General features: G+C 44.0%; 1 protein-coding gene across 4 annotated transcripts in view; it reads right to left on the bottom strand.

The window, feature by feature from the left end:
- Positions 1-16,238, bottom strand: part of Imp (IGF-II mRNA-binding protein) — a 52,009-nt gene extending 35,771 nt beyond the window's left edge. The window contains exons 1-5 of one of the 4 annotated variants that reach the window (XM_084594245.1): positions 15,902-16,238; positions 12,905-12,968; positions 9,766-9,869; positions 7,852-7,921; positions 4,324-4,518 (exon numbers count right to left, since the gene is read on the bottom strand). In XM_084594245.1, coding sequence (XP_084450371.1) covers positions 4,324-4,518; positions 7,852-7,921; positions 9,766-9,869; positions 12,905-12,968; positions 15,902-16,079 — 611 coding nt within the window. In that variant the 5' untranslated portion in view covers positions 16,080-16,238. Of the gene's footprint in view, positions 1-4,323; positions 4,519-7,851; positions 7,922-9,765; positions 9,873-12,904; positions 12,969-14,783; positions 15,266-15,901 lie in introns of those variants that run through there. The other 3 variants (XM_084594244.1, XM_084594243.1, XM_084594242.1) reach the window with 3 other exon arrangements.
- Positions 16,239-22,301: the final 6,063 nt, after the last annotated feature.

Raw genomic sequence — 22,301 nt, forward strand, 5'->3', positions numbered from 1 at the left:
CCATAATACTAACAGCGCAGTGCGGCCTTCTTCGGAATTTGTTAGACTAAGATGGGATGCAGGTGTCTTGTTCAAAATTGCAAAAGCGGTTACAAGTGTTGCACAGAGAAGATGAGCATCTTTAAGGCACCGAATGATCCTGAGCGTCTGCAAGCATGGGCTGCGGCAATTCCTGGGGGCGGCCATCAGCTTACATCGAGAGGCTACATTTGCAAGAAGCATTTCACGAGCAAAATGCTGAGACTAAGTACTTCGGTGAGCTTGGAGGCGAGGTAATCCTTTACCACCAGAAGAAACAAACTGGTTGCTTTGGCAAGCGAAACGGCGGTACTTTCTTTCCACGCCAACAGGCACCACCAGCATGATAGTGGCGTCGCGGGCTTGTGACCTTTTTTGGTCGCCGCAGACTGCGGAGTTTCCAGTCCTAAAGGTTTCTTGCTCCGTGCCCTGGGGTAACTTTCCAGGAATGACCACAACTGATTTCACAGTGCTAGCACGTTTTGCAAATTCTCCACGTCCCTCATATGTAAACGATCTTAATATACAGTCAAATCTCGATAAAATGAATCACGGGGGACCACAAAAAATCATTCATTATTTTGAAGTATCGAAATGAAATACCTTCAGCTATAAGTCAGTGGTCAAACCTAGGTACGAAAGTGACGTACCTCGGCAGTAGGCACGTGTGCAGTCAAGCAAAATCTCAAATGAAAGCATTCTAGTAACTTCAAAAGCTGATTTACTTGAAGAAATCAGTTATTTTCTTCTGGCGTGTGCAGCCAACACGAACACGCACTACACTGCACCACTACAGCTCATACACCTTCCACTTTGCGCAACACCTCATCGGGTACGTGATTGCACCGAGCGAAAAAACATCAGAGTTCGATATGACCTCATAATCAGTGTTCCTTGAAGTTTGAAATTCTTGTCTCGGTCTTTCAAAATGATCACAGCAGTCGATGAGGCAATACTAGCTGTCTCCAGAGATCTATTCGCTTTTTGCCGAGACTATTTCTTTGGCACCTTCGCTGGTTGCAGTTATAGTTAGATCCGCACAAACTTCGCAAAACTAAATCATGAAAAAAAAAAAAAAAAAAAAAAGACTGCATTCGCGGATGGCACTAAAGATTGCCCGACAAACGACAAGCAACACAGGAAGAAAAAAGGCAAGACGGCTAGGCCTGCTTGTACTGCATATTAAACCACGGACTTGTGGTGGCGCTAGGAGCTGGCACTAGATGTGCTGAAGATGATAGCTACAGCCTACGGGCCATTCACACAAACGGTGGTTTCTGTTTCACGTGACAATTGCGACACTTAATTTTAGCCGAATTCGTAATACTGATGTTCCTAGATTATAGAAGAAATTATAGAATATGTACGTTATTCTGAAATATACGCTATATTGAAATTCGTGATTCTGAAATAGAAGTATTTTATGCCCCAAATGAAGAAAGGAAGCAGGAAACCATTACCTTTGCAGACATTTTTCAGGCTCTGTGGGACCTGGGAAATACAGTCGAACCCGGATATATCGAATTCGAAGGAGATCGCGAAGTAGTTCGATATATCGATAATTCGATATACAGAAATCGGCTTGAGACGGCACTTACGATGTGAAAAAAACAATACCGTATTTGTCGTGTAATCAACCCACTCGCATAATGAACCCACCCTCCACTTTTGCACCCGAGAATTTGAAAAAAATTAAAAAAATGTGTTAAGTCTAGCTCGCTCACATGCAAGCGACTGAGCGATCTCAGCGATGAGTGGCAGCGACAGAGCGAAAATTTTCAAACTTGTTGGAATTGCGTCCCTCTCACCGCTCGAGCCACCGCGGCAGCTCAAACAAGGTTTCTGTGCCGTTGCGGATTTTCGCTTGCATGTCAATGGCGCGCGTCAATCCGTTTCAATCGTCTCATCCACAACTCATTGGCAGCGTGCCAAGATGCTGCGCAGCGATGTCAGGGCACGTTTATCTTTTTATAGCTCCTGCGGTGAGCGAACTTGGCAGAGTGCCCGTGATGGCTTGACTGCGCAAGCCTGGTTCGATTTATCACGCGTCATGATCGCAGCAGCTGACTGCGTGATTTCGCTGATTCATGCATGCAAGGAAAAACGATAAAAAAATTAATAAAATAAACATCCCCGCCCCCCCCCAAAAAAAAAAAAAAAAACCTGCAGCTTCTTAACGTCCGCAGCCGCCATATCTTAGCTATGCCGCGCGTACAGCCCAACGATAAGAAAGAATAACTCTTGCGAGAAAACGTCACGCGGCAAACGGCCAAGGGTGATGCGATCGTCTTTGGGGAAGGCACACTTTCCAGTGCGTGGTGCGGAGTTCGATATATCGAACGACCGGTGAAATTGAGTTCGATATATGACGCGGCTTTCCTATACTTTTACATGGGATTTTCAAGGGGATATTTCGCGAGTTCGATATAACCAAAATTCGATATATCCGGGTTCGATATAACCGGGTTCGACTGTATACCGTATTTACTTGCATAATGCTCGCACTTTTTTTCGTGGAAAATTGATGCCAAGTTGGGGGGTGCGATAATTATGCAGGGAAAATTTTCGAGCAGATGTTTTGGAGCACTAAAACCAAATTTAAAGAGGTGTGAATCTGGATTCTTAGGCCAGCTATTGCAAATACATATAACCAAAACATTACTTTCAAGCAGAACTTACCGTTGTTATAAAAGTACAGGGTTGCCAAAAGCACAAATTGCTAAAGCACTTTATTTGCTGCACCTAGCCTCATCACTCCCCGCGTTTCGTGGTATAATGCTCACAGCAGTCCATACAGTTCTACTCTCAATCAGAGACTTTATCAGAGTCCGTGTCGACACTGCAATCGCAGTCTCCAGAGCGTACTAGGCAGAACTCATTGACGCCGAAGTGCCTGCTGGCAGCGCGGTTGCTGTGCTGTAGCGCGTACTCGAAAGCTTTCAGCTTAAAAGCAGCTGTATAACTTGCCTACTGCCCCATCGCGATGCAGCACCAAGAACATGGTAGACAGTAGAACAAAGCAAGGAACACGGATGGAACGAAGGAACAATACAACGAGACACGGAGACCCCTCGCAAAATGGCGACTATGAGCATCATGGAGGTAAAAAAGAAAAAAAAAACGATCATAACCTACGATGATCTGCCCAAGCATGCTATTGCCTGGTAGCGCGTGCACACAACGAGGCCAGCTAGATTCAATAGCACTCCAAAAATGACGCTTGTTACTACTAGCACACAATTCTCGCGGTGGTAATAGTGGTGCGATAATTATGAGAGAAAAAAATTCCAATTTTTGACGCCCAATGTTGGAAGTGCGAGCATTACGCGAGTGCAAGCATTATGTGAGTAAATACAGTAGTCCGAATATTTGACCAGCCCGAAACATCCATGAACGTAAAAAATTGATCTCTGCGTAAAACTGGCCTTAGAAATCTCAAACTTTATCACTCTCTGCATTGCGTTTGTAAGCTGATTAGGAAAAGTTATAGCCCAGCATGATCCACTACTGTAGTCTGCTTCAGCATGCTGCATATATGTGATCCGACGTGGCAGGAGTATGCACCGCCGGGAAGCACGCGGCTCTGTGAAGGCAATCTGCACATGCGCAGTGGCAGTCTGCAGAAACAGATTGCGTTATACTAATTAAGACTATATCAGCCAAAGCCGTGCTTTTGTCTTGCCCTGCTTTACCTCATGAGAAGTATGAAGCGGTTTCAAGTGATGCTGCAAACCAATGCACATGCCAGTGAAGCAATAACATTCTGTTGCATGAGTAACAACAGTCGCGAAGACCACAAGATGGAATTCACAGGTAGGAAGTGAGCGGAATGACCACTTCATTGTGCATCACTAGTTGCCACTCCTTTCAAATGTTGAGCTAGAAAGATACAACACAACCCAATGCGCACCAACTCAGCATACTAATATGCTTTTATGAATGCAGAGTGGAGAATATACGGGTACATCATTGACACTGAAAGGACGAGCGCCTGCATAATATGTACATCATGGGTTAACAACAGTCAAAAGAAAATGTGATGCCAAGAGCAGGAATACCAGCAATGGGTGGGTAGCTTGGCATCATTTGGTGCGACATCAAAACCTTACGCTCTGCCAGATGAGTAAAGCTAAAACTCTACAATGGCCACCTTTCTTTGCAGCCTAACTGTAACAAGTGCTGCTCAGGCTTCAACCTTACTGCTGTTTTTCAGCATCACTGTAAACTCCCCAGAAACTGGAAAAGGTATTTAATCTCAATAACCCAATAACAGTGTAAAACCGGCTTATTCAGAGCCTGGCCCACCTGAGTGGGAAGTCGGACGGCCTCATGGGGGATGCCTGGCTTCCCGCATAGGAGTAAGGCCGGAACATGGGTCGGTTACCACCGCCTGGGCGCAGGTTGTTGCGGCCACCGCCATTACGCATGTTGCCATCCATGGGGTACTCTGCCTTGAGCACACTGCCTTCGTACTCGTAGTCCCTCAGCTGAGCCACAGCCCTGCACAAAGCCACAGAAACAGCAATGAACACCAGGGCGCATCGCAAGCAGAATGTTGATACAGTTCAAACCACGTGGTCCTGATTAAGAATGACTGACCGATTATAGCAATAAAAGAGCAAAACAGCTGAGTTCTGCAGGCAACATCGCCCAGCCTCAAAACAAACGTGCCTGAAATCTCGGCTGGCACAGTGAATGCACCATGGTGCCCAGTACCCCAGAATGGTTTGACCCAATTCGTCCACTAGGCAGGTGCACAGCTTTCTTTGACAACAGTAGCTGTTAAGCACCTGTTCCTGTGCTTAGTGTCGCATTATAGTAGTAGTAGTGGATGGGAGCAACCAAGGAATGGCTACCATAGGAATCATCCTAAGGGCTGTTACCGTAGGAAGAGGAGAAGGAGAGCTAGTGTGCAATGAGGAAGTTATAGCGAGAGCAGAGGAATGCGTAGTCAAAGGAAGCTGAAGTCTACCACTTCTTACAGTTATCTGTTATGCATTTTGGCTCCTGAATTCTCCATCTCTGTGTACCGTAAAATGACAGTGCCCCCACAGCAGTCGCTGAATCTCCACTACACAGTAAAATCCATCCAGGGAGATTCTTCCATTTGCATCAGCAGCGCACAGAATCAGAAAAAAGGATAGGACTCTAGCCCGGCAGATCGTGTTATTCGAGGTTTTTCCATTTTTCTTTTCTTATAATTCAAGTTACAAACTGCAGCCATGCAGACAAAGCAATAGCCTTGGATTCTGTCTCATTTTATTTACACCTGCATAATCAACACCTTCCCCCACATTGCTTCTAAATGCTGGACTAAAAATTGCTCCAGTTATGCAGGGTCATGCGAAGGTGCTTCAAGCATTTCTGCCAGCCACTACACAAGACTGTTGCAGCAGTGGAAGCAGGCTCGAGCATTTTGGAGCAGCTTTGGAGCAATCAAACAAGAGTATTGAAGCATTCGAATTATGTTTTGGAGCATGTTTCTAGGATGAAACGCCCTTGACAATTTCAGTTTTCAACTCCAGACATATAAAAAAAAAACCCTTTTATCCCTTTTTGTGCAACATTCAGTACATTTGCAACTATGCCCGTATCTCTGACAAGACAAGACAAACGGTCGAAACGTGTAAAGATGTTTAAGACAATACAGGCTGACCTAAGCCACCATTAGGAACAGATTTGCAGCAACGGAGCACTTACTTATGCACCTCGCAAAGGAACATCAAGTTTGGCTCAAAGCTTGATATATTCAAATGTGGAGTCTACCATTTCGATGCGCTCAAACTGTGGCAATAGATTGGGCGTTCACATCGATGAGCACATTTCCACTATCTTGTGCATGCTCTTTGATACTATGCCTGTACTGATAAATTCTCGAGCCCTGACCACTAGTGCCTTCAGGGAAGATAGATGGCACTAAAGTGTAGTTTTTTCCTCCTTCAGCTTCTTTACTTCATTGCCTCCTGCCAGCAGCTACTCATGCTTAAGCAATGCTGGGGTTTCAGTTTTAACAAGTTGGCGATAAGCTCTGTGTGGACTTCTAACACCCTTGGGAAGTTTTCTAGTGATTGGCAAATTTGGCAGCCACAGCGCTTCAAGTATGCTTTTGTCTCACGCACGCCTGGCACACTTGCCATTGACAAAGAGCATCGATGGTGAAGTACCTGCTTGTTTTTAAATCAAGAGATCTTTTGACCGCCAAACAAGTTTCCTAACGGTTCCTACCATGCCGACATGGTAGTTGGTGCTACCTGCTACACTTGCTGCTCTCGCTTCTTTTTCCGCCAGAGATTCAAAGGCCTGGGAAGATGTGCTATGTCACATGTACAGTGCATGTTTCCACAATTAGCTCCAATCGCAGGCATAGATGTGTAAAACGAATAGAATGTACTTTCTAAAAAAATGTATTTCAACACAAAAACTGTGAACACTGGGGAAAAAAAAAATCACCGAACATAAAAAGAAGACAGAAAAAAAATTTGGATTTACGAAGCAATAACCAATGGAAAAAAAGAAATAGGCAATAATTTCAGAAATGTATAAAAAGTTTGAAATGTTTTATAACTTACATTCAACTTTGAAAAGTAGCACCTCAAATGCTTTTTAAGCTGGAAATTTCTTTTTTTGTGCTATCTGAAAAATATCCATTTAAGCCTTCGACCATAAATTTTACTTAAAGGAACTTTTGAAAAGGCCAAAAAATTACACCAGTTACCTAACACCAGTGATGATCTTGTGATATGACCACAAAAGTCACTGCTGCTCAATGCGTGGATAAAGATCTGCGCCACGGATAGCAGAATTATGTGCCAGAGGAGGAGCTGGTATCTAGTCCCGGCAGCAGTTGACTGTACACCCTTTGACGGAGCCATGGAAGTGGTTTTGGTTTTGATGGTTGCCGCTTTTACCTTTTTTTTTTGCACTGCTATTTTATATGTCCAGTATACTGGTTGCTGGGTCTCGTTCGAACTGGCAATTAATGCAACAGCTAACTTCAGTAACTTCCTGCGCGTTCATCAAATCTGAAACTACCGAACACTCGAACACTCCGTTCTGGTCATCTGAGAACAGTATCCGTACTGGTCATCTTTTATCTCCACTTGCTTCTTACTGTTACCTCTGGTTGTATCGTTGCCCTTCACTGCTACATGTTACGCGTGTGCCTTCATGCCGTTCTCTGAGGAACTACATAAATAAGATGTGAGGCAAAGCAGGGGGGTTTGCACGATTGTGGATTTGTATTTTTGAATTCAGTTTTTTTTTTCCAAGGTGGGGGTATGAGTTCGAATATCAACATCTGCATGAAACAATGCATAGTGCATATTGCGAGTTTCGATCCTTAGGATGGGGCTTTTAGGATGTGTTCATAAAATCGTGTGATTTGCACACTCCCTTTCTGAAGCATTAAAAAAATTGTGCAAACTGTGCAAGTAAATGAACTTACTTTCGCAGCTTTCATATTATGTGAGGGGAAAAAAAATTATAATTTCGGCAGCCTGACTAGCGGATTGCGTCGATTATGCGATGCTTTAGCGCAGGCCCCTGAAAGTTGAATAACTGAAGTTATACTGTACCAGTGCTACATCAAAGGAACTAATAGTAGCGCAGCTTACTGTGCTCAAAATGACCCGCTTCAATGTAGTAACCGCTAAGAAAGCTGCCTGGATTGTGACAAAGCCCTAGCCTGTGATGCTGCAGTAACACTACTTAGTAAAGAGCACATCAACACCACAAGTACAACCCTTCTCACTGTGTGTGGCACACTACTTGATTCAGATCAAGTGACAGAAGGCAAAAAACAGAATCAAGGCAAAAACAAGGAGGCATACATACTGCTGTGCCTGATCAGGAGTTTCATAAGTTACTTGTACTCGATAGGTTGAGCTCTCGGGCTTGGAAGGAACTGAGGGCAAGAAAAGAAAAAAAAAGTGGGGAGGTAAACCAATCTGTAGAAAAGTAAGACAACTGCAAATTCAATGGCCAAACTGAAATGAAACAAATTTGTTCTGCAACAAAAAAAACAAAGATGTCATATCTGGAACAATTTTTTTTAGAACATAGTTCAGCAAGTATTAAAGCCCACATGAGTAAAATTTGCACTGCAACCTACTCTATCTTCAGAACAACTCATTCTTTACTACAGCACTCCACAGTCACGTCAACTAGAACACAAGAAGGTTCCTCTCGGCACTTTTCTGCGCAAAAGCAACATCCACATTTCCTAAAAGCAAGGCTTGCACGGAGAATAAAGCAGTACCGGGCTAACACGCAGGTTCTGCGCAGTGCAGTTCACCTAGTACCGACTTTGTAGAGTGCCAACTTGCATCCGGACCACCAAGAAAGCTGATAAAAGCACAGAATCAAACATCATACAACCTGAAGGCAAGCTACACATTGAAGGTAAGTATTCACACATCAAAAGTTCTTCCTTTACGATTGCTATTCAAACCTCAGTGTAGTGCTAGGGATCCAAGTGGATTTTAATACTTTATATTACTCTCTCGAACTTTCAAATGGATTCAGTGAGAAAATATCGCCAGACATAGCCTTTCCAGTCAGGAAGCTTCAAGAAATGATAGCTTGTAAACATCAGTACAAAAAAAAAAAAAAAAAAAAAAAATCTAGAAAAAAAAAAAAAAAACTGGAATAACTGAACTGCTCTTCAAGATGTGAAATGGTTTGTTTTGGTTTATAGAGCTTGTCCCAACGCAACACAGGCTATGAAGGATAGTACCCAGAAATGTGGTTTGTGACTGTCATGCCTAGACGATGTTTGAGTTCTACAGGGATGAAAGTGCTATAAATCTCCTTGGCAAAGAAGAGGTGTGTGAAGATGTACTTGGGTGTAGAAGAGGATGTTGTAGCTGGGTGGTGAAGAGGAAGTGTGTTCAGATCCATATTACAGTTGGTAATGTGCGCCTGTGTTGTGTTTCTTCACATGTGATTGTGTTTGTTGCGACACATTTCTGGATACTATGCAGCACCAACTCGCCCCTCAAACTTATTTTGCTATGAAGGAAGTTTTTTTTTTTTTTTTGGGGGGGGGGGTTCAGAAAATTTTTACTACCTGGGGCTTTTAACGTGCACAGACATCGCACAATGCTCATTAAAAAGCAGCCACTGCAGCCAGGATCGAAGCTGCATCTTTATGATCAGCAGTAGAGTGCCGTAACCACTGTGACACAGTGGCAGGGTCAGTATGCAATGATACAGTACATGTAGTGCAAAGCTGAAAAATGAAAGTGTGAAAAGTCTAGCTTTCCATAATGCCCCTAACATTTAACTGGCATCAGAGTCACTGCTAGCTGACTACCAATCAAAGCCTACACGCCAATACTAGTCACTTCATAGTGCACATACAGATACAGAAGTGGAACAGGTAAGAAAATTCACCATAAAGATGAACAAAGCTGACACTTGGTCAAAAAACTAGAGCTCCCCCCTCTGCATGCTTTTCACTTTCGCACACACTCACTCCCTACTCTCTATACACAAGTGAAGGCATATTGGGCACAAGTATACAATTAAAAAATGGCATCAGAGTTAATCAACCGTTCCAGGCTGTTAAACACACATTAGCAAAAAAAATGCCCTGCTGCAATATGCAACTGGCAGCTTTCGTTGGTGTAACTCCCGTCGAGCAACTAAGCACGTTTGCTGTCTGCTATGCTTGGCTGTCTTCACACTGCTGCCAAACAGTGGCACCCTACGTCACCATGTGGCCTGGCAACCAGGCAGAGCACCCACCTAGTTCGAGGTTCTGCACTGTGCCAAAGGTTGACAGAAGCTGGTGGACCTGATCCCGCTGAACATGGCTAGGGATGTTGCCCACCTGCACCCGGTTGCCACGACTTCTGGAACAGGCAGCAAATCGCACATGTGCAGTGGTCACAAAAGCTGCAAACCCGTGGGGGGGATGCAAAGAATCCATAAAAAATTGTTCCAACTCCACAACGCCAGACTATGAGCCACCCACTAGCAGGTTCTGCTGTGTTCGCACGCAAAAGCACAGGCAGTATACTTACCGCGCACTTTTGCAGACAAACACCCAAGGTTTCCCGATTTAAGGTGGGTGCAAATAATGCAAACAAAATTAGCTGTGGTTTAGCTTGTAGTTAAACCCGGAGTTACACAAGAGCTATCTGCATGGCTACGCTTAGGTTCGGCTTGAAAGTAAAGACGTGGCTTTTGCACATAGTAGTTTAATTTGGTTTCAGCTTTATGCCATAGGAGGCACTTTTGACCAATCAAGTACGATGAGGCCTCTATCATGAGGTGGTCCGAGGCCCTCCACTATGGCACCTCTTTCTCTCTGTTTGCACTCCTACTTTTGCGATGACGCAATAGCATAAGCTGCCTGCCAACATATAAAGCACCGTTTTAATCGAGCCGTATGAACGCGCCCATGTGGCCTAGGGATAACGTGAACGCAAGGATTTTTGCATGCTGATTGTGGTATCACCCTCCAATATGAAAAGAGAGGCCAAAGTTGGGAGCTCCTGCCAAACGTAATGTCAGGAAGCCCTATGTCCAGTTAGTGCCTGGCCATGTTAGCTGCCAGCTACCGCCTCCCACAACTTCTTTCTTCTCTCTTCGAACAGGCACGGATAGGCACCAGGTAGGCAAGGCGAAATAGCAAGACTGTGACCAATGTAGCTCTCGCTACAAAAAAAAATGCAGAAAGCTGCATGTTGCCTAACTGTGCAGCATGATCATCTCAATAGTGGAAAGCAGGGAAGACCTAAAATCTGAAGCTGCTGCTTTTGGGAGGGTACCACGTGTTAGCATTGCTTTCAGCCAACACTCCAGCTAACAAGCGAGCAGAGAAAGCAAACAGTGTTAGTGAGGGCACAGTGGGGATGGTTACAATGTTTGGCTGCTTTTGACGAAGCACCTGTGTGTGTGTGTGGTTGCAATATTGATGGTGCACTGATATGCTTAATTTAGGTAATGTGGGTTCAATCCCGGCTGCACTGGCCATATTGTGATCGAGGCAAAATGCAACGCGCCCACATACTGCGCGATGGCAGTGCACATTAAACTCCAGGCGGTCAAAAATATCTGGATCCCTTTACTGTAGTGTCCCTCATAGCCCGAGTCACTTTGGGATGTTAAACCCTATAAACCACCGGCCAAGGTGTACTTACTAAAAGGTCTCCTTGTATACACTCCTTTCCCTCAGCCTATTCACCAGTAATGTGCTGGGGTAGGGACCAAAACATCGAGAAAAAACTGAAGGAAGTTTTGGAAATGGGGGAAAAAAAGGCTGCAAATTCAAACGAAAAAGGCAAGTTCCTAGGCATATGCAAAAAAAGTTGTGATGGTACCTCAATGCATAAAACCAACAAGGTGAAGTTGTTAGCAGAAAGTTAGATTTGCAGCTAATTTATGACAAAGATTTAGATCTGGAATGCTTATCATCGTAGTGGTGCATGGAAGCTCAGATATCAACCGTCAGAAGTACACCTCTCATTGTAGGATTACGTCTCCAACTGTACCAAAGTTCACGTATACAACAAAAGCTGTATGACCCAACTTCAAAGTTCATCCTGATGCAATAAAATTGTCACTAACAATGTTCCAACCTGCAAGTATTGTGAACCAATCACCGAAGTATATATTAATGTGAAGACACCACAGCAGCTAGTTCAGATACTTCAGTACAATTAAGCTTTTAACGTCAGAGTACACGTATTAAAGTGCATTGTAACTAGGTTAAGTTGCAATAAACCGCAGCTACCAACCAACCCAACAAGAAGTGCTCCTATACCGCAGTGTCCCGTGTTTGAATGCTGTAAATGTTAACTGCAACAGTGATGCAAGCTGAATAGGTCTGACAGGCCCTACACAACCAAAACCAAAAAATGTTATCAGCCTCATCACTTTTAGAATGAAGCATCCATTTCAAATACATTTATGATGATCTTGTGCCAAATCTTCGTAGCAAAACAGCTTATTTGTAACCCATGCACAGTAATCAGCTCTGCAGTTAAAGCAACACATTAGAGGGTAGTGGAATAAAGGTCACTTCAGGGTTGTATGAAAGAGGAGTTGTTCTCAAGGAGCTTCAATTCTAAACAAATGGTACCGTGTAATAACAATGAAAATATTCTGCTCAAGTCCCTGGCACTGCTGGCCACACAAGCAGGGACTTGCATGAAAAAAAAGTCTTTGGTCACTATGGCACAAGCATGCGTGTATGCATGCTTTACAAATTCCCACATGCTTGCTTAATGGAGATCGCTTCAAAAACACAAGCACAGCCTGTGTGAACAAAAATCCCTCCAACTGACCCTAAGATATAAGGATTGAAAACTTTTAAAACAATCTCCTCTCCTCATTGAATCTCTTGTTCCATTGTCTGGTTTGAAAGAAAAATGATTATGTATAAGTGGCTGCCCACCTGTGAATACCTCAGGCTGCCTTCACTGATAAGCAACTGTATGCGCAAAAGGTACAACATGATGCTACAAGACACTCCACAGTAATACTCGAAATTCTGACTACCCGGTGTTAGCCAATGTGCATCCAATCAAAGCACAGAGGCATTGTTCAATTTTTTCCTCCTATAGTGACCAGAAAAAAAGCCATGTGGAGCAGTGTATCGCTAAGAAACTGCATCTGTGAGAGATTCGAATCACTGCCGGCAAAAACAAAGCAATTTCATTTCCTGGTGACTCAGACAATTTGGTTAACACTGCAGCTTCTTTCCATGCATGCATGTGCAGTCATTATGTGTGCTGAGGTAGTTAAAACCGAAATTAACTACTATTTCCTACCCCTGATACCATGGGACACCATGGCAGATTAATATGCCAGACCTCTAGAAATACAAAACCATGCTTCATATTCGGGCATGTCCATGATGAATCTGGGTCTGACATACCTTCTGTTTTGGGGTGCTGACTGTTGCGGCTCGACCAGCAGTTGCGATCCCATGAAGGAGTGTCCTACAAAGGCAACCACGTATCCAAGTTCAGTATGCATGCTAGCTGTCCTTCGAAACACAGCCATAAAAAAAGAAACACGAAAAAAAAAAAAAAAAACATTCTTTTGTTCCTAGGTCATTAACCTTAACTCAAAGATGTACACAAAAGCCAGGGCCAAAATACACACCTGCATGATCTTCAGCCTACATACATTTACTGCAGGATGAAGGCCTTTCCCACACCCTTTTACCCTGCCTGTGCTAACAGCAGCCTTTAAAAAAAAGAGAGAGAAAAAAAAACTGATCTAACCCACCCAACTGATTCTGTGCCACTTCATGCTATACTAGCTTTCTCATGAAATCCCCTGTTACCGTGAGCCTGCAGGTTATGTTCTCTTCATAGTATATGCCCAGCACATTCTTATTTATTCCAATAGGATATCAACATTTGTTTTCTGATCCCCTCTTGCTCACTTCCAGTCTCTTAACAGTTTGCTATGCTGGCTTCGATTCAAGCTCAAGCCATTTCGTTAGCCTGCAAGCTTATGCCCCATAGGCAAGTGCAAGCAAGCTGTAAGCATTGCATTCATTCCTCTCAAGGGGTACACAATTGTTAACTTTGAGGTTTGTCGTCCCGAAGCCACACTAGTTATGAGGTATACAGCAAAACAGGGCTCTGGATTAATTTTAGACATTACGGAGTATACAAGCATTAGTTTTTTTGGCTTCACTGCAACAATGTTACTGTAGACTCGCACGGGGTGCACGCAAGCTGCTATTCATAACCTTTGAGCAAACGCACCACACCGCATTCTTATTCTCCTAGCTATTTAGATTTGGTTCAGATTTGTAGGAGCCATTAAATGCCCTACTGCTAAGTATGACGATATTATAAGTAACACCCAGAGGCTAATTTGAAGAAAGGAAGTTAGGCGACTTTTGCAGTTGATGTATTTTGCTGCAACATTCCAAGTACCTGTTCACATAGAACGGTGCACTATGGTACTTCGCTGTAGAACACATTTCCTTTCTGTGCCATAAAACCACTACCAGGAATATCTAGCAAACACACATTCTTTACTAAAGCTGTCATACTATGCTACTAAATATGTATGCTTAGTCCAGAGACATGAGCACCATGCTAAACAAAGAAGCACGTGGCCCAAAGCAACAATTGGGGTAACAACATGACCTCATCTCAAAACAAAAACGCTGACATCCAGGCCAGATTAACCAAAATAAGTCACAGATGATTTACACTCATTTTACAAGAACAGCAACGAAGCAGGAATATAGTGTGATCATGTGCATTTGTTGAGCTCACTTGTCGAAGTCAAGTCTGGCCTGCGCTCTGGACATTATAATGGATGACATACCGGCACGGTACTGGTGATGTCATGAAAAACCGTGCCATTGACTACACCTAGCATGTCACATGGGCAATTTTGAAACAGCCCCTGCGACAATTCTCACGTAAAACACTTTGCACAGAGGGTTCACGAAAGCAGAAAACACCGCCAGTACCAACATGTATCCCCGCTGTGCACCACCCACGAACGGTCCAGCAGTACTAATCTATCAGCCAGTAAGCTAACACTCAATGTCAACAATTAAATCAACAAGGCCCCACCATGATGGCCAACAGTGCCTGGCCGAAATTTCATAACTCAGAAGCCAATATGCCGGCTAAAGTTAACTTTCATTATGCATCAAGCGGCAAATTTCAGCACTGCAACAGGCAAGTTTTGCTACCACAGCAGATTTCGTAGAAAACTGTTCACGCACCTCGTCACGCCACTCAGTAAATCCTTAATGTAGCATTAATTTTCCACTTAGCTGGTTAGGAAAGTTTCCTCTTCGTAAGCATACTCGTCCTCAGAGAAGACTGCATTCGCTTCAAACATGATTGCGCCGATGTGGTTCAGACTGCTCTGATCGCTTCTGGCCCCGCGATTTTCACAGTTTGCACTGAAGCCGATTTTCCGATAGCTTCCACGCTGACTAATCCTGACACGCCCATTATCAACATTCCCACGCGGTTTCCAAGTCATATCGGCTGACAAAATCTTAAGGCCGGGGAAAAACGTCTCGCATGTGTGTCATCTTATCGGCCGCGCACTTGCACTAGTGCGGGCCTCACGATCCACGGGAAAGTGCTGTGGCTAGCAAGATAATCTCATTCTTCCTGCGCGTTTCCTTCTCTACCATCTAAGACGAGTATCTATGAGCAGAGCGGTTTCCGTCACTAACGAAGTCAGAAAAGCACGCCGACAGTATTTTGCCGGTGAATTTCTTTCATGCTGGGCAGCGAATGAGACGCTTTTCCACGCGCCGCACGACAAAGTTGGCCAACCCCGAGCCAAATACGAGCATGAGATGAGAAGCGGTAAGGTCGTTGCCTCTAAAATAAGTTACCGAATATCTAGCGCTGCATGGCGACCGGCGTTACGGCGAGAAAATGGGCAGCACCGGTGGAATGCCACAGTAACACCCCTCACCGATAGTTGCGTCCTACGGACTCCAAGAGCATGTGCTAATATTGCGCATTATTCGTCTCCGAACCGATGTCATGCGCTAATTTACGTCATTTTTCACCGCTTTTCCCTAAGCCTAACCTACAAGTAACCATGTGAGTGTGAGTTGAGCCGCAAAGTAAGCTACACAACTCGCGCCGGCACGCGAGTGCCGCCGATTTCACACGCGCCGACTCCGTTCGCCCGCAGCTACAATGAAAGACAGCTTCAAGCACTGTGTAGCCTCTGCGGTAAAAACGTGACGAGATGCCGCCTCCTGGCCACGCCGGCCGGAGAATTTAGATTAGGCGCCATTTTGAAGGGAGTCATGCAACCTGCGTTTCTGAGCGACCCCTTCAACACGAGTCAACTGTCGGCACGCAACGTTTACTGCCCGTTCGCCTCGCCGCAATCAAAGCATGCAGGTATACTGATAACTTACCGTTCAGGGTCTCGATGGCCTTGCTAATTGTCAATTCGTCAGCGCACTCGACGAAAGCGTAGCCTCCCTTCTTCACGAGCACAGATTTAGGAACAGCGCCGGTTTGCTCATGAAACAGTTCTCGGATAGATCCTTCGTTCACGTCCGCTGGTAGATTGCCGATGTAGAGCTTGTTCATGGTGAAGACACTGATCTATTGATACAGTTTTGAGGCAGTATGGTTTGAGGAAAGGGGAAAGAATAATAAAAGAAAAAAAAAAGCTAACAGGCCGACGGTGCACAGAAAAATGCTAGTGCGAGTGCCGCCTCGCGTCGATCGCCACCCTCTTGGGGTAATCTAAAAGGTGGCATGAACCCACGTGTACAAAATAATTCGTGCATCTTATATATCTCAATCGGACGTTGCGAAACAAATCTTTTAGCCTAATTAAAACAAAGCACAAAATAATGCGTGGCGTTTTATGATATGTTCAAACAACTTCCAACCATGCTGCATGTGGCGTCTGCTACGGTCTACATTCTACCAATTCTACGCGCATGCTTTGCTAAACTGTTAAAACTGCTTGGAATCGAGAAAAAAATAACTATCAAGAAAACGTACCATATTTTTCCTACATGAGCAACATTCGTGATTCTAGACAAGAAAAGAAATAATCCTTACCGTAGTTGTTAGGCACCTTGAGTAAAGCCGCGGCCCGCGGCCGCGAGTGATCGAACGGTGGCATATTTCACTATCAGAACACTCCAAACGCGCGGACCGCTAACGACCTGTAACATTCAGCACATGCCATCGGTGCATCGCACTGTGCACGCGATTTGTGCGTAGGGGTACCGCACGAGCCTGCTGTGGCTCGCTTACTCCAGCGCCTATTCTCGCAGCTTCTTGCACGCAAGCGAAAGCCACGAGCGCGAATGTGTCGTCTGCACGCGTTCGCGAGCTAGCCTACTACACCCTGGGAAACCATGGCCATTACACTCTGGCAAACCACTGTACAGAAATTCAAACGGGAAGAGTGATAGGATCAGGCATACGCGTGAGCCCCCGCCTTTGCAGCCCATGCATGCCGGCCATGACTAGATTTGCGCTGCGCTTTAGTCTGCTTTGCTGTTCATTCAAGCTTAAGACTCCACACCCCGTTCTCCACAAACATGCACTTCTAGCTTTTCATTATAAAGTGGCCAAATGCACCACGAATGTTTCCCTCCCCTTTTCAAATTATTCTCCCTGCAATCGTTTCCATGTGCGTCGGTACAGGCGCCGCTGACGGCGTAGCAAAATACAGATGAATGCGAATTACTCGGGGTACAAGAAAAAAACAAACAAAAAAATAGGCGGGGATACAGAAAACATAGACGGAGCAGGAGGAAATTAATAAAAATATTATGGGACCACGTAGAGAGCGGAATTCAGGATATATACATAGAAGCAAAATTTTTGTTGCATCCAACCTGGCACACCTGCCAACGGCCGTATATGTAACATCCCATACAACACGTCTACTACCAGGGACGTCCCGTTTAAATCCCTACCTCCCACACCCTAACTGGGTAATCCGCAGGACGTCCCTGCGAGCTCCATTCTGGGATATGTTCGAACCTCCAAAGAAGGATCTCCGTGGGACGTTCCATTTACAATTGTTCTGTATAAGACCATGCTAAATACACTCCAGGGCAGTTGTACACCCGTGCACCCTGTCGCACGAAAGCGAAAGAACGAGAGCCCCACAAATTCGCTTGAAATGTCAAAAACAAAGGGCATACTGGTCGTCATTATAACTAGAAATTGCCGCCAGCTCTGCTACAACACTCAACAGTTGCTAACTAAATTTCAGTTGCGCATTTCCAGGAGTCCATGTTGGTGGGTTGTAACTAATTGTTCATTGCGATTTTTCAGAGCAATGAACGGCGAATGTAAGCTCATAATTGCATTAGCTGATGAATGGGAATTGGTTCCTTTGAAAAATATGTAAAAGGCGGCCACAAAATATGCTGCATCACATGCAGCCTGCCATATGATCAGAGGTAAGATTCAATGTGAATCACATGTTCGCAAAAAGAGCATTTGTCAATTGCGACAATTAAACGTGGCGCTCAACTATCGAGGGTAAACAGCGCAAAAAAGACGAGGACGAACGAAGTACACAAACAAGCAATCAGCTAACCCGTGAAATTCTGGAAGCCATTGAAATCGCGAAGATAGAAGATGATTGTGCTAGTAGTGCTTCGGTGGCTCTAACAGCGAAGGAAATGAGGTTTCTGAATGCAAGGCAATGACGCCGCTGCTGTCATCCGCAGCTGGAGATATTATGTATCTTTGGTTATCAGTGTCTTCACGTTTTCTTTTGTTGTTTGTTCCATGTATATATTTTTGCAGGACAAGCAGTAAAGTGAGTTGAAAGAACAGCGCTCGTTTGTGTACTTCGTTCGTCCTCGTAGTTTTTGCGCTGTTTACCCTCAATGGATTACCAACTTGCCCAAGTGTCTGTTCTAGCTCAACTATCGTGGCATCAAGCTTCATGGTGCCCAACTTATCCGAAGAACACAAAACTGCTTTAATCGCTTTATTTTTATCGTCATAAGAGAAATGAAGAGGCTCAATTAACAGAATGCTGCATGTGAACAAAACAATTATTCAAGAGATTATTTTATATAGATTTGCTCATATGCAGTCTGGTGCCTGCACATACCAGGACACCCTTGTGGAGGAGTGTTGAGCGCTTGAGGAAAGTGCTCAGTACAAAATGGTGATTCATGTATGGTTTGCAAAACGTGAATGTGTGCGTGGAAGTGTGTGTAATTTGTCAAGAACCGGGAATAAATAAAAAAGTTTCTGCTGCGTGTCTAAAATGGCACCCATTACTAGGATATGCAGATAATGCCGATGCAGACTGCAGCATGCAGTGTTCAATGCCCCCGAATATTGCATTTGCACATGGGCGTTATGAGTACGTAAGCATTTTTTTAGCCAAATATATGTGTTGATTCAGCCCATATTCAACTCACCAAGTGCAACACAAAATAATTATAACTTGAAATTTTGAGAATGGTCAACTCCAGCACGGTGGCCACTTTTACATTGAAATTCAACTCTGCCTCAATATTTTTCCCACACCAGCCCCGTCCAAATTGTCCCAATACAAATTAAAGATAGCATTTTGAATCTGTTCATAACACCAACATGAGCTCAGAATTATTTTGAGAACTGGAAACAAAGAATTTTTGGAAGACAACATATAATTGCACACTTCTTACAAGGCCTCTGCAAGACAGGGCTTAGAATAACAAGCCAAGGAAAACCCTCTAAACAATGTCATAATATGGTCCCACAATACCCCAAACATGTCCCGCGGCAGTATTGTTTGGAACGTCCCGAGAATGTCACCTCTTCTTTCATTTGGGGATTTTCGTGGGACTTCTCTAGGAAATCCCAATCTCCCATAATCAGAATCCCTGGGATGTTCCTGGGACATGTGTGTTGTCTGGGGTGGTATCACGATGTCACAACTCTGCGCACACTCGGAGCTTGGCCATGTGCATTACTTTTTTTCATCTTGCCACCTATCAGCTATGACTAGTATATGATCTGATAAAGCTGTTATGGTGGCCATAGATTAATGGCTGCCATAACCACTACACGATTCCTCCGTGACAGTAAGTAGTCCGCTGTCAAGGCTTCTCTGGTTGTCTAAATAAAAAGCTTGCCATTAGACAAAATTTTAAACTCAAGAATTTCGATGCCTCTGGCTTGTACAGTGAAACTTCACTTGAGCGAATTTCAAGGGATCTTAGGAAAATGGTTGTTGAAGTGAAAGTTCGCTGAACTGAAATAAGTTCGTGGAAGCTTTTTCCATTAGCACCAAGCCGTTTTGCAGTAAATATTATACTCGTAATGCAGTAGCCTTTCGCAGCACTTTTGAACTTAGGACCGCAGTGGTCTTGGCCTCAGTCACTGTGTGCAAGCTCCTGTGAACCTCGTCCGGCACAGCGGTCTGCTGGGCAGCAGAGGCACTCATTTCCTCCAAGCAGATCATTCCTTCTGCAGATCACGATTAACCAGCATGCACATGTATGCCTTTCTTGGAGCTAAGAGGCTTTGTAGGGCTGAAGTTATGGGTGGCTATGACTGTGGATCCAATTAAGCATGCAAAGCTAGCTAGTTATTCCACTGGATACAAGCTTTTTTAGATATCCAGTTAAGCTTAGAGCTAAATGACGGCCACTTTTCGTTACGCGCTGATAAAATATGTTTCTCAACGTATATTCAGCAAAAAGTGCACGTTTTTCTGGTTGAAATACTCAATGTGACGTGGAAGACACAGGATGACGCTGCTATAGAAAATGTTCGTAGAACTGAAATGAGCAACATTTGAATTTCGTTAGAATGAAGGGCGTTTGCATAGCGGTCAATGAAGCTTCGGCGGGGGATTTTATTAAAGTTCGTACAACTGAATACTTCGTTCAGTGGTATTTTACTGTATTTGATAAAGTCAAAATTACAAATACTAGATTCTGTTTACTTTCAGTGAAGTAACACGCTGTGTACCACTGCTGATATTTAGCAACTGCTGTCTTTTTAAGTTGTATTCTACTATATCTGGCTTAAATTCCATTCACTTCAATGACTCGATTGCAACAGGTATACCAGTTCTACGACACCACATCTTGAGGGATTCTGCATGATGCTTTCAGATTGATTCATTTATTAAGACAGGGGGTCTTATGATGCCACTTTTCGAAGGGCCTCACATATTTCTTCCAATGCTACTTACAATGCTTTCATATTAACCATATTTTTTATTAACAGTTAAGGAAAAGTACAAGGGTTCACTGAATGCGAGTGCCTGCTCCGCTAAGGCTTGTTGTTTACCCACCTAGCCGAAGTAAATCCCAGCACTCTAGGGAGGACAGGAAGGGTAAGGGAAATAAGAAATGGCAACATTACACGAGTACAAAATATGCTCTTTATCTGCTCTCTAGACAGTTTGAACTGTGAGCTGCATCAAGCCACTTCAATTTCTATTACCGCATTAGTGGCAAGGGGAATGTTAGTTTGAACTTTACAAAGGACACGTTTCATGTTGTGTCAAGATATGTGGCGAGCAGGACACGCAGGTCTAGTCCTTTCAGACCTCGTTTGCTTCTATGACCTCCAACACTACAAGTCAACAGCACAAAACTTTTTCCTCTGATCTTTGAGTTGCTAAGTGGCATTTTCAGGCCTTTATAAAAAAAAAAGCAATCAACCCCATGGTCTAGAACTGTTGAAGAGAGCATAATAGGTCAGCACAACCAGGTCACTGAACGTTCCTGTCTTTACATCAGTATTGGCAGTTGCTTCATTCTCTAGAAAAACTAAGATTGAAACTTCCATTAAAATAACTACTCCAAAACCATAGTCACACATTGCAACTTTCCACATTTGCTATCTGGCCATCAGGAATGCTATTTAGGTGGATCCTTAGCACGTAAACCTACGGTACAGCTAATACTGCCGTTTTCGGTGAAAAGCCTCATAATTCTAAACAGAGCCAGCTTGCAGCAAGACAGTGACCTAGAACTGGGTAATAGCGTAAATGCTTTCTCACCCTCAAAGTAAAGATATCCACCATATACGGAATAGCCATAGAAATGCACCAACATAAATGTGGAATGCTGTCACACTTCAAAGCAACAAGTTTTAGAGAGTACGAAGAATGGTAGCCGTTGCAAAATTAAATGTTTGGAAGCTGGTTAACCAATGGAAGCTATGTGGGCTTCACTGCTGCTCATCCAGTTGTACCTTCTTGACCAGTCTCGAGACATCTTTACCCAACACCCCTGAATATTTCCACTGAAGATACTTCCCAGGCTAGCAACCAGCTTCTATTATTAAGAGAATAAATGGCTCACAGGCTGCCACATCATGCAGATGTGGTGGCCAGGCAATACCTGGAAAAGGACTCGAGCTACGAGCGAGAGGCTACAGCTAATAGAGTTTGTCTCGCAAGAATAGCACACTTGGGAAGCTTTGCCTTGCAGTACAAGCTCCCAGTACATCGAGAGCTTGTGTGGCTAGTATGTGCCTGGCACGAAACTAAGTGCCCATGTGCAACAATCAAGAATTAAAGACGTCAGCTCAATCACTTTTACATGACATTTACAGCAACTATACTGCTGACAGGCATCCAGCAGTGGTTCTCACTCTGCCTGGGTTCCTTGAAGTACTTTGTGTTCGCCAAGCACCCAAATTCATGAGTGGCTTGTCAAATGCTAGTCACCGAACTTCTGAAAGCGTTTCAAGTGCCATGCATTTGTATGCATATTTTAACATATACAAATCGGACATATGTAAGCCAACATACATGAGGTTTTTTCAATTCATTTTAAAGATATGTTAAGGATCTGTGAACATGCTCTATGG

The sequence above is a fragment of the Amblyomma maculatum genome, chromosome 2 (assembly GCF_055883805.1).
Source record: "Amblyomma maculatum isolate TAMU_Amacu chromosome 2, ASM5588380v1, whole genome shotgun sequence".
Classification (NCBI taxonomy): Eukaryota; Metazoa; Arthropoda; class Arachnida; order Ixodida; family Ixodidae; genus Amblyomma; species Amblyomma maculatum.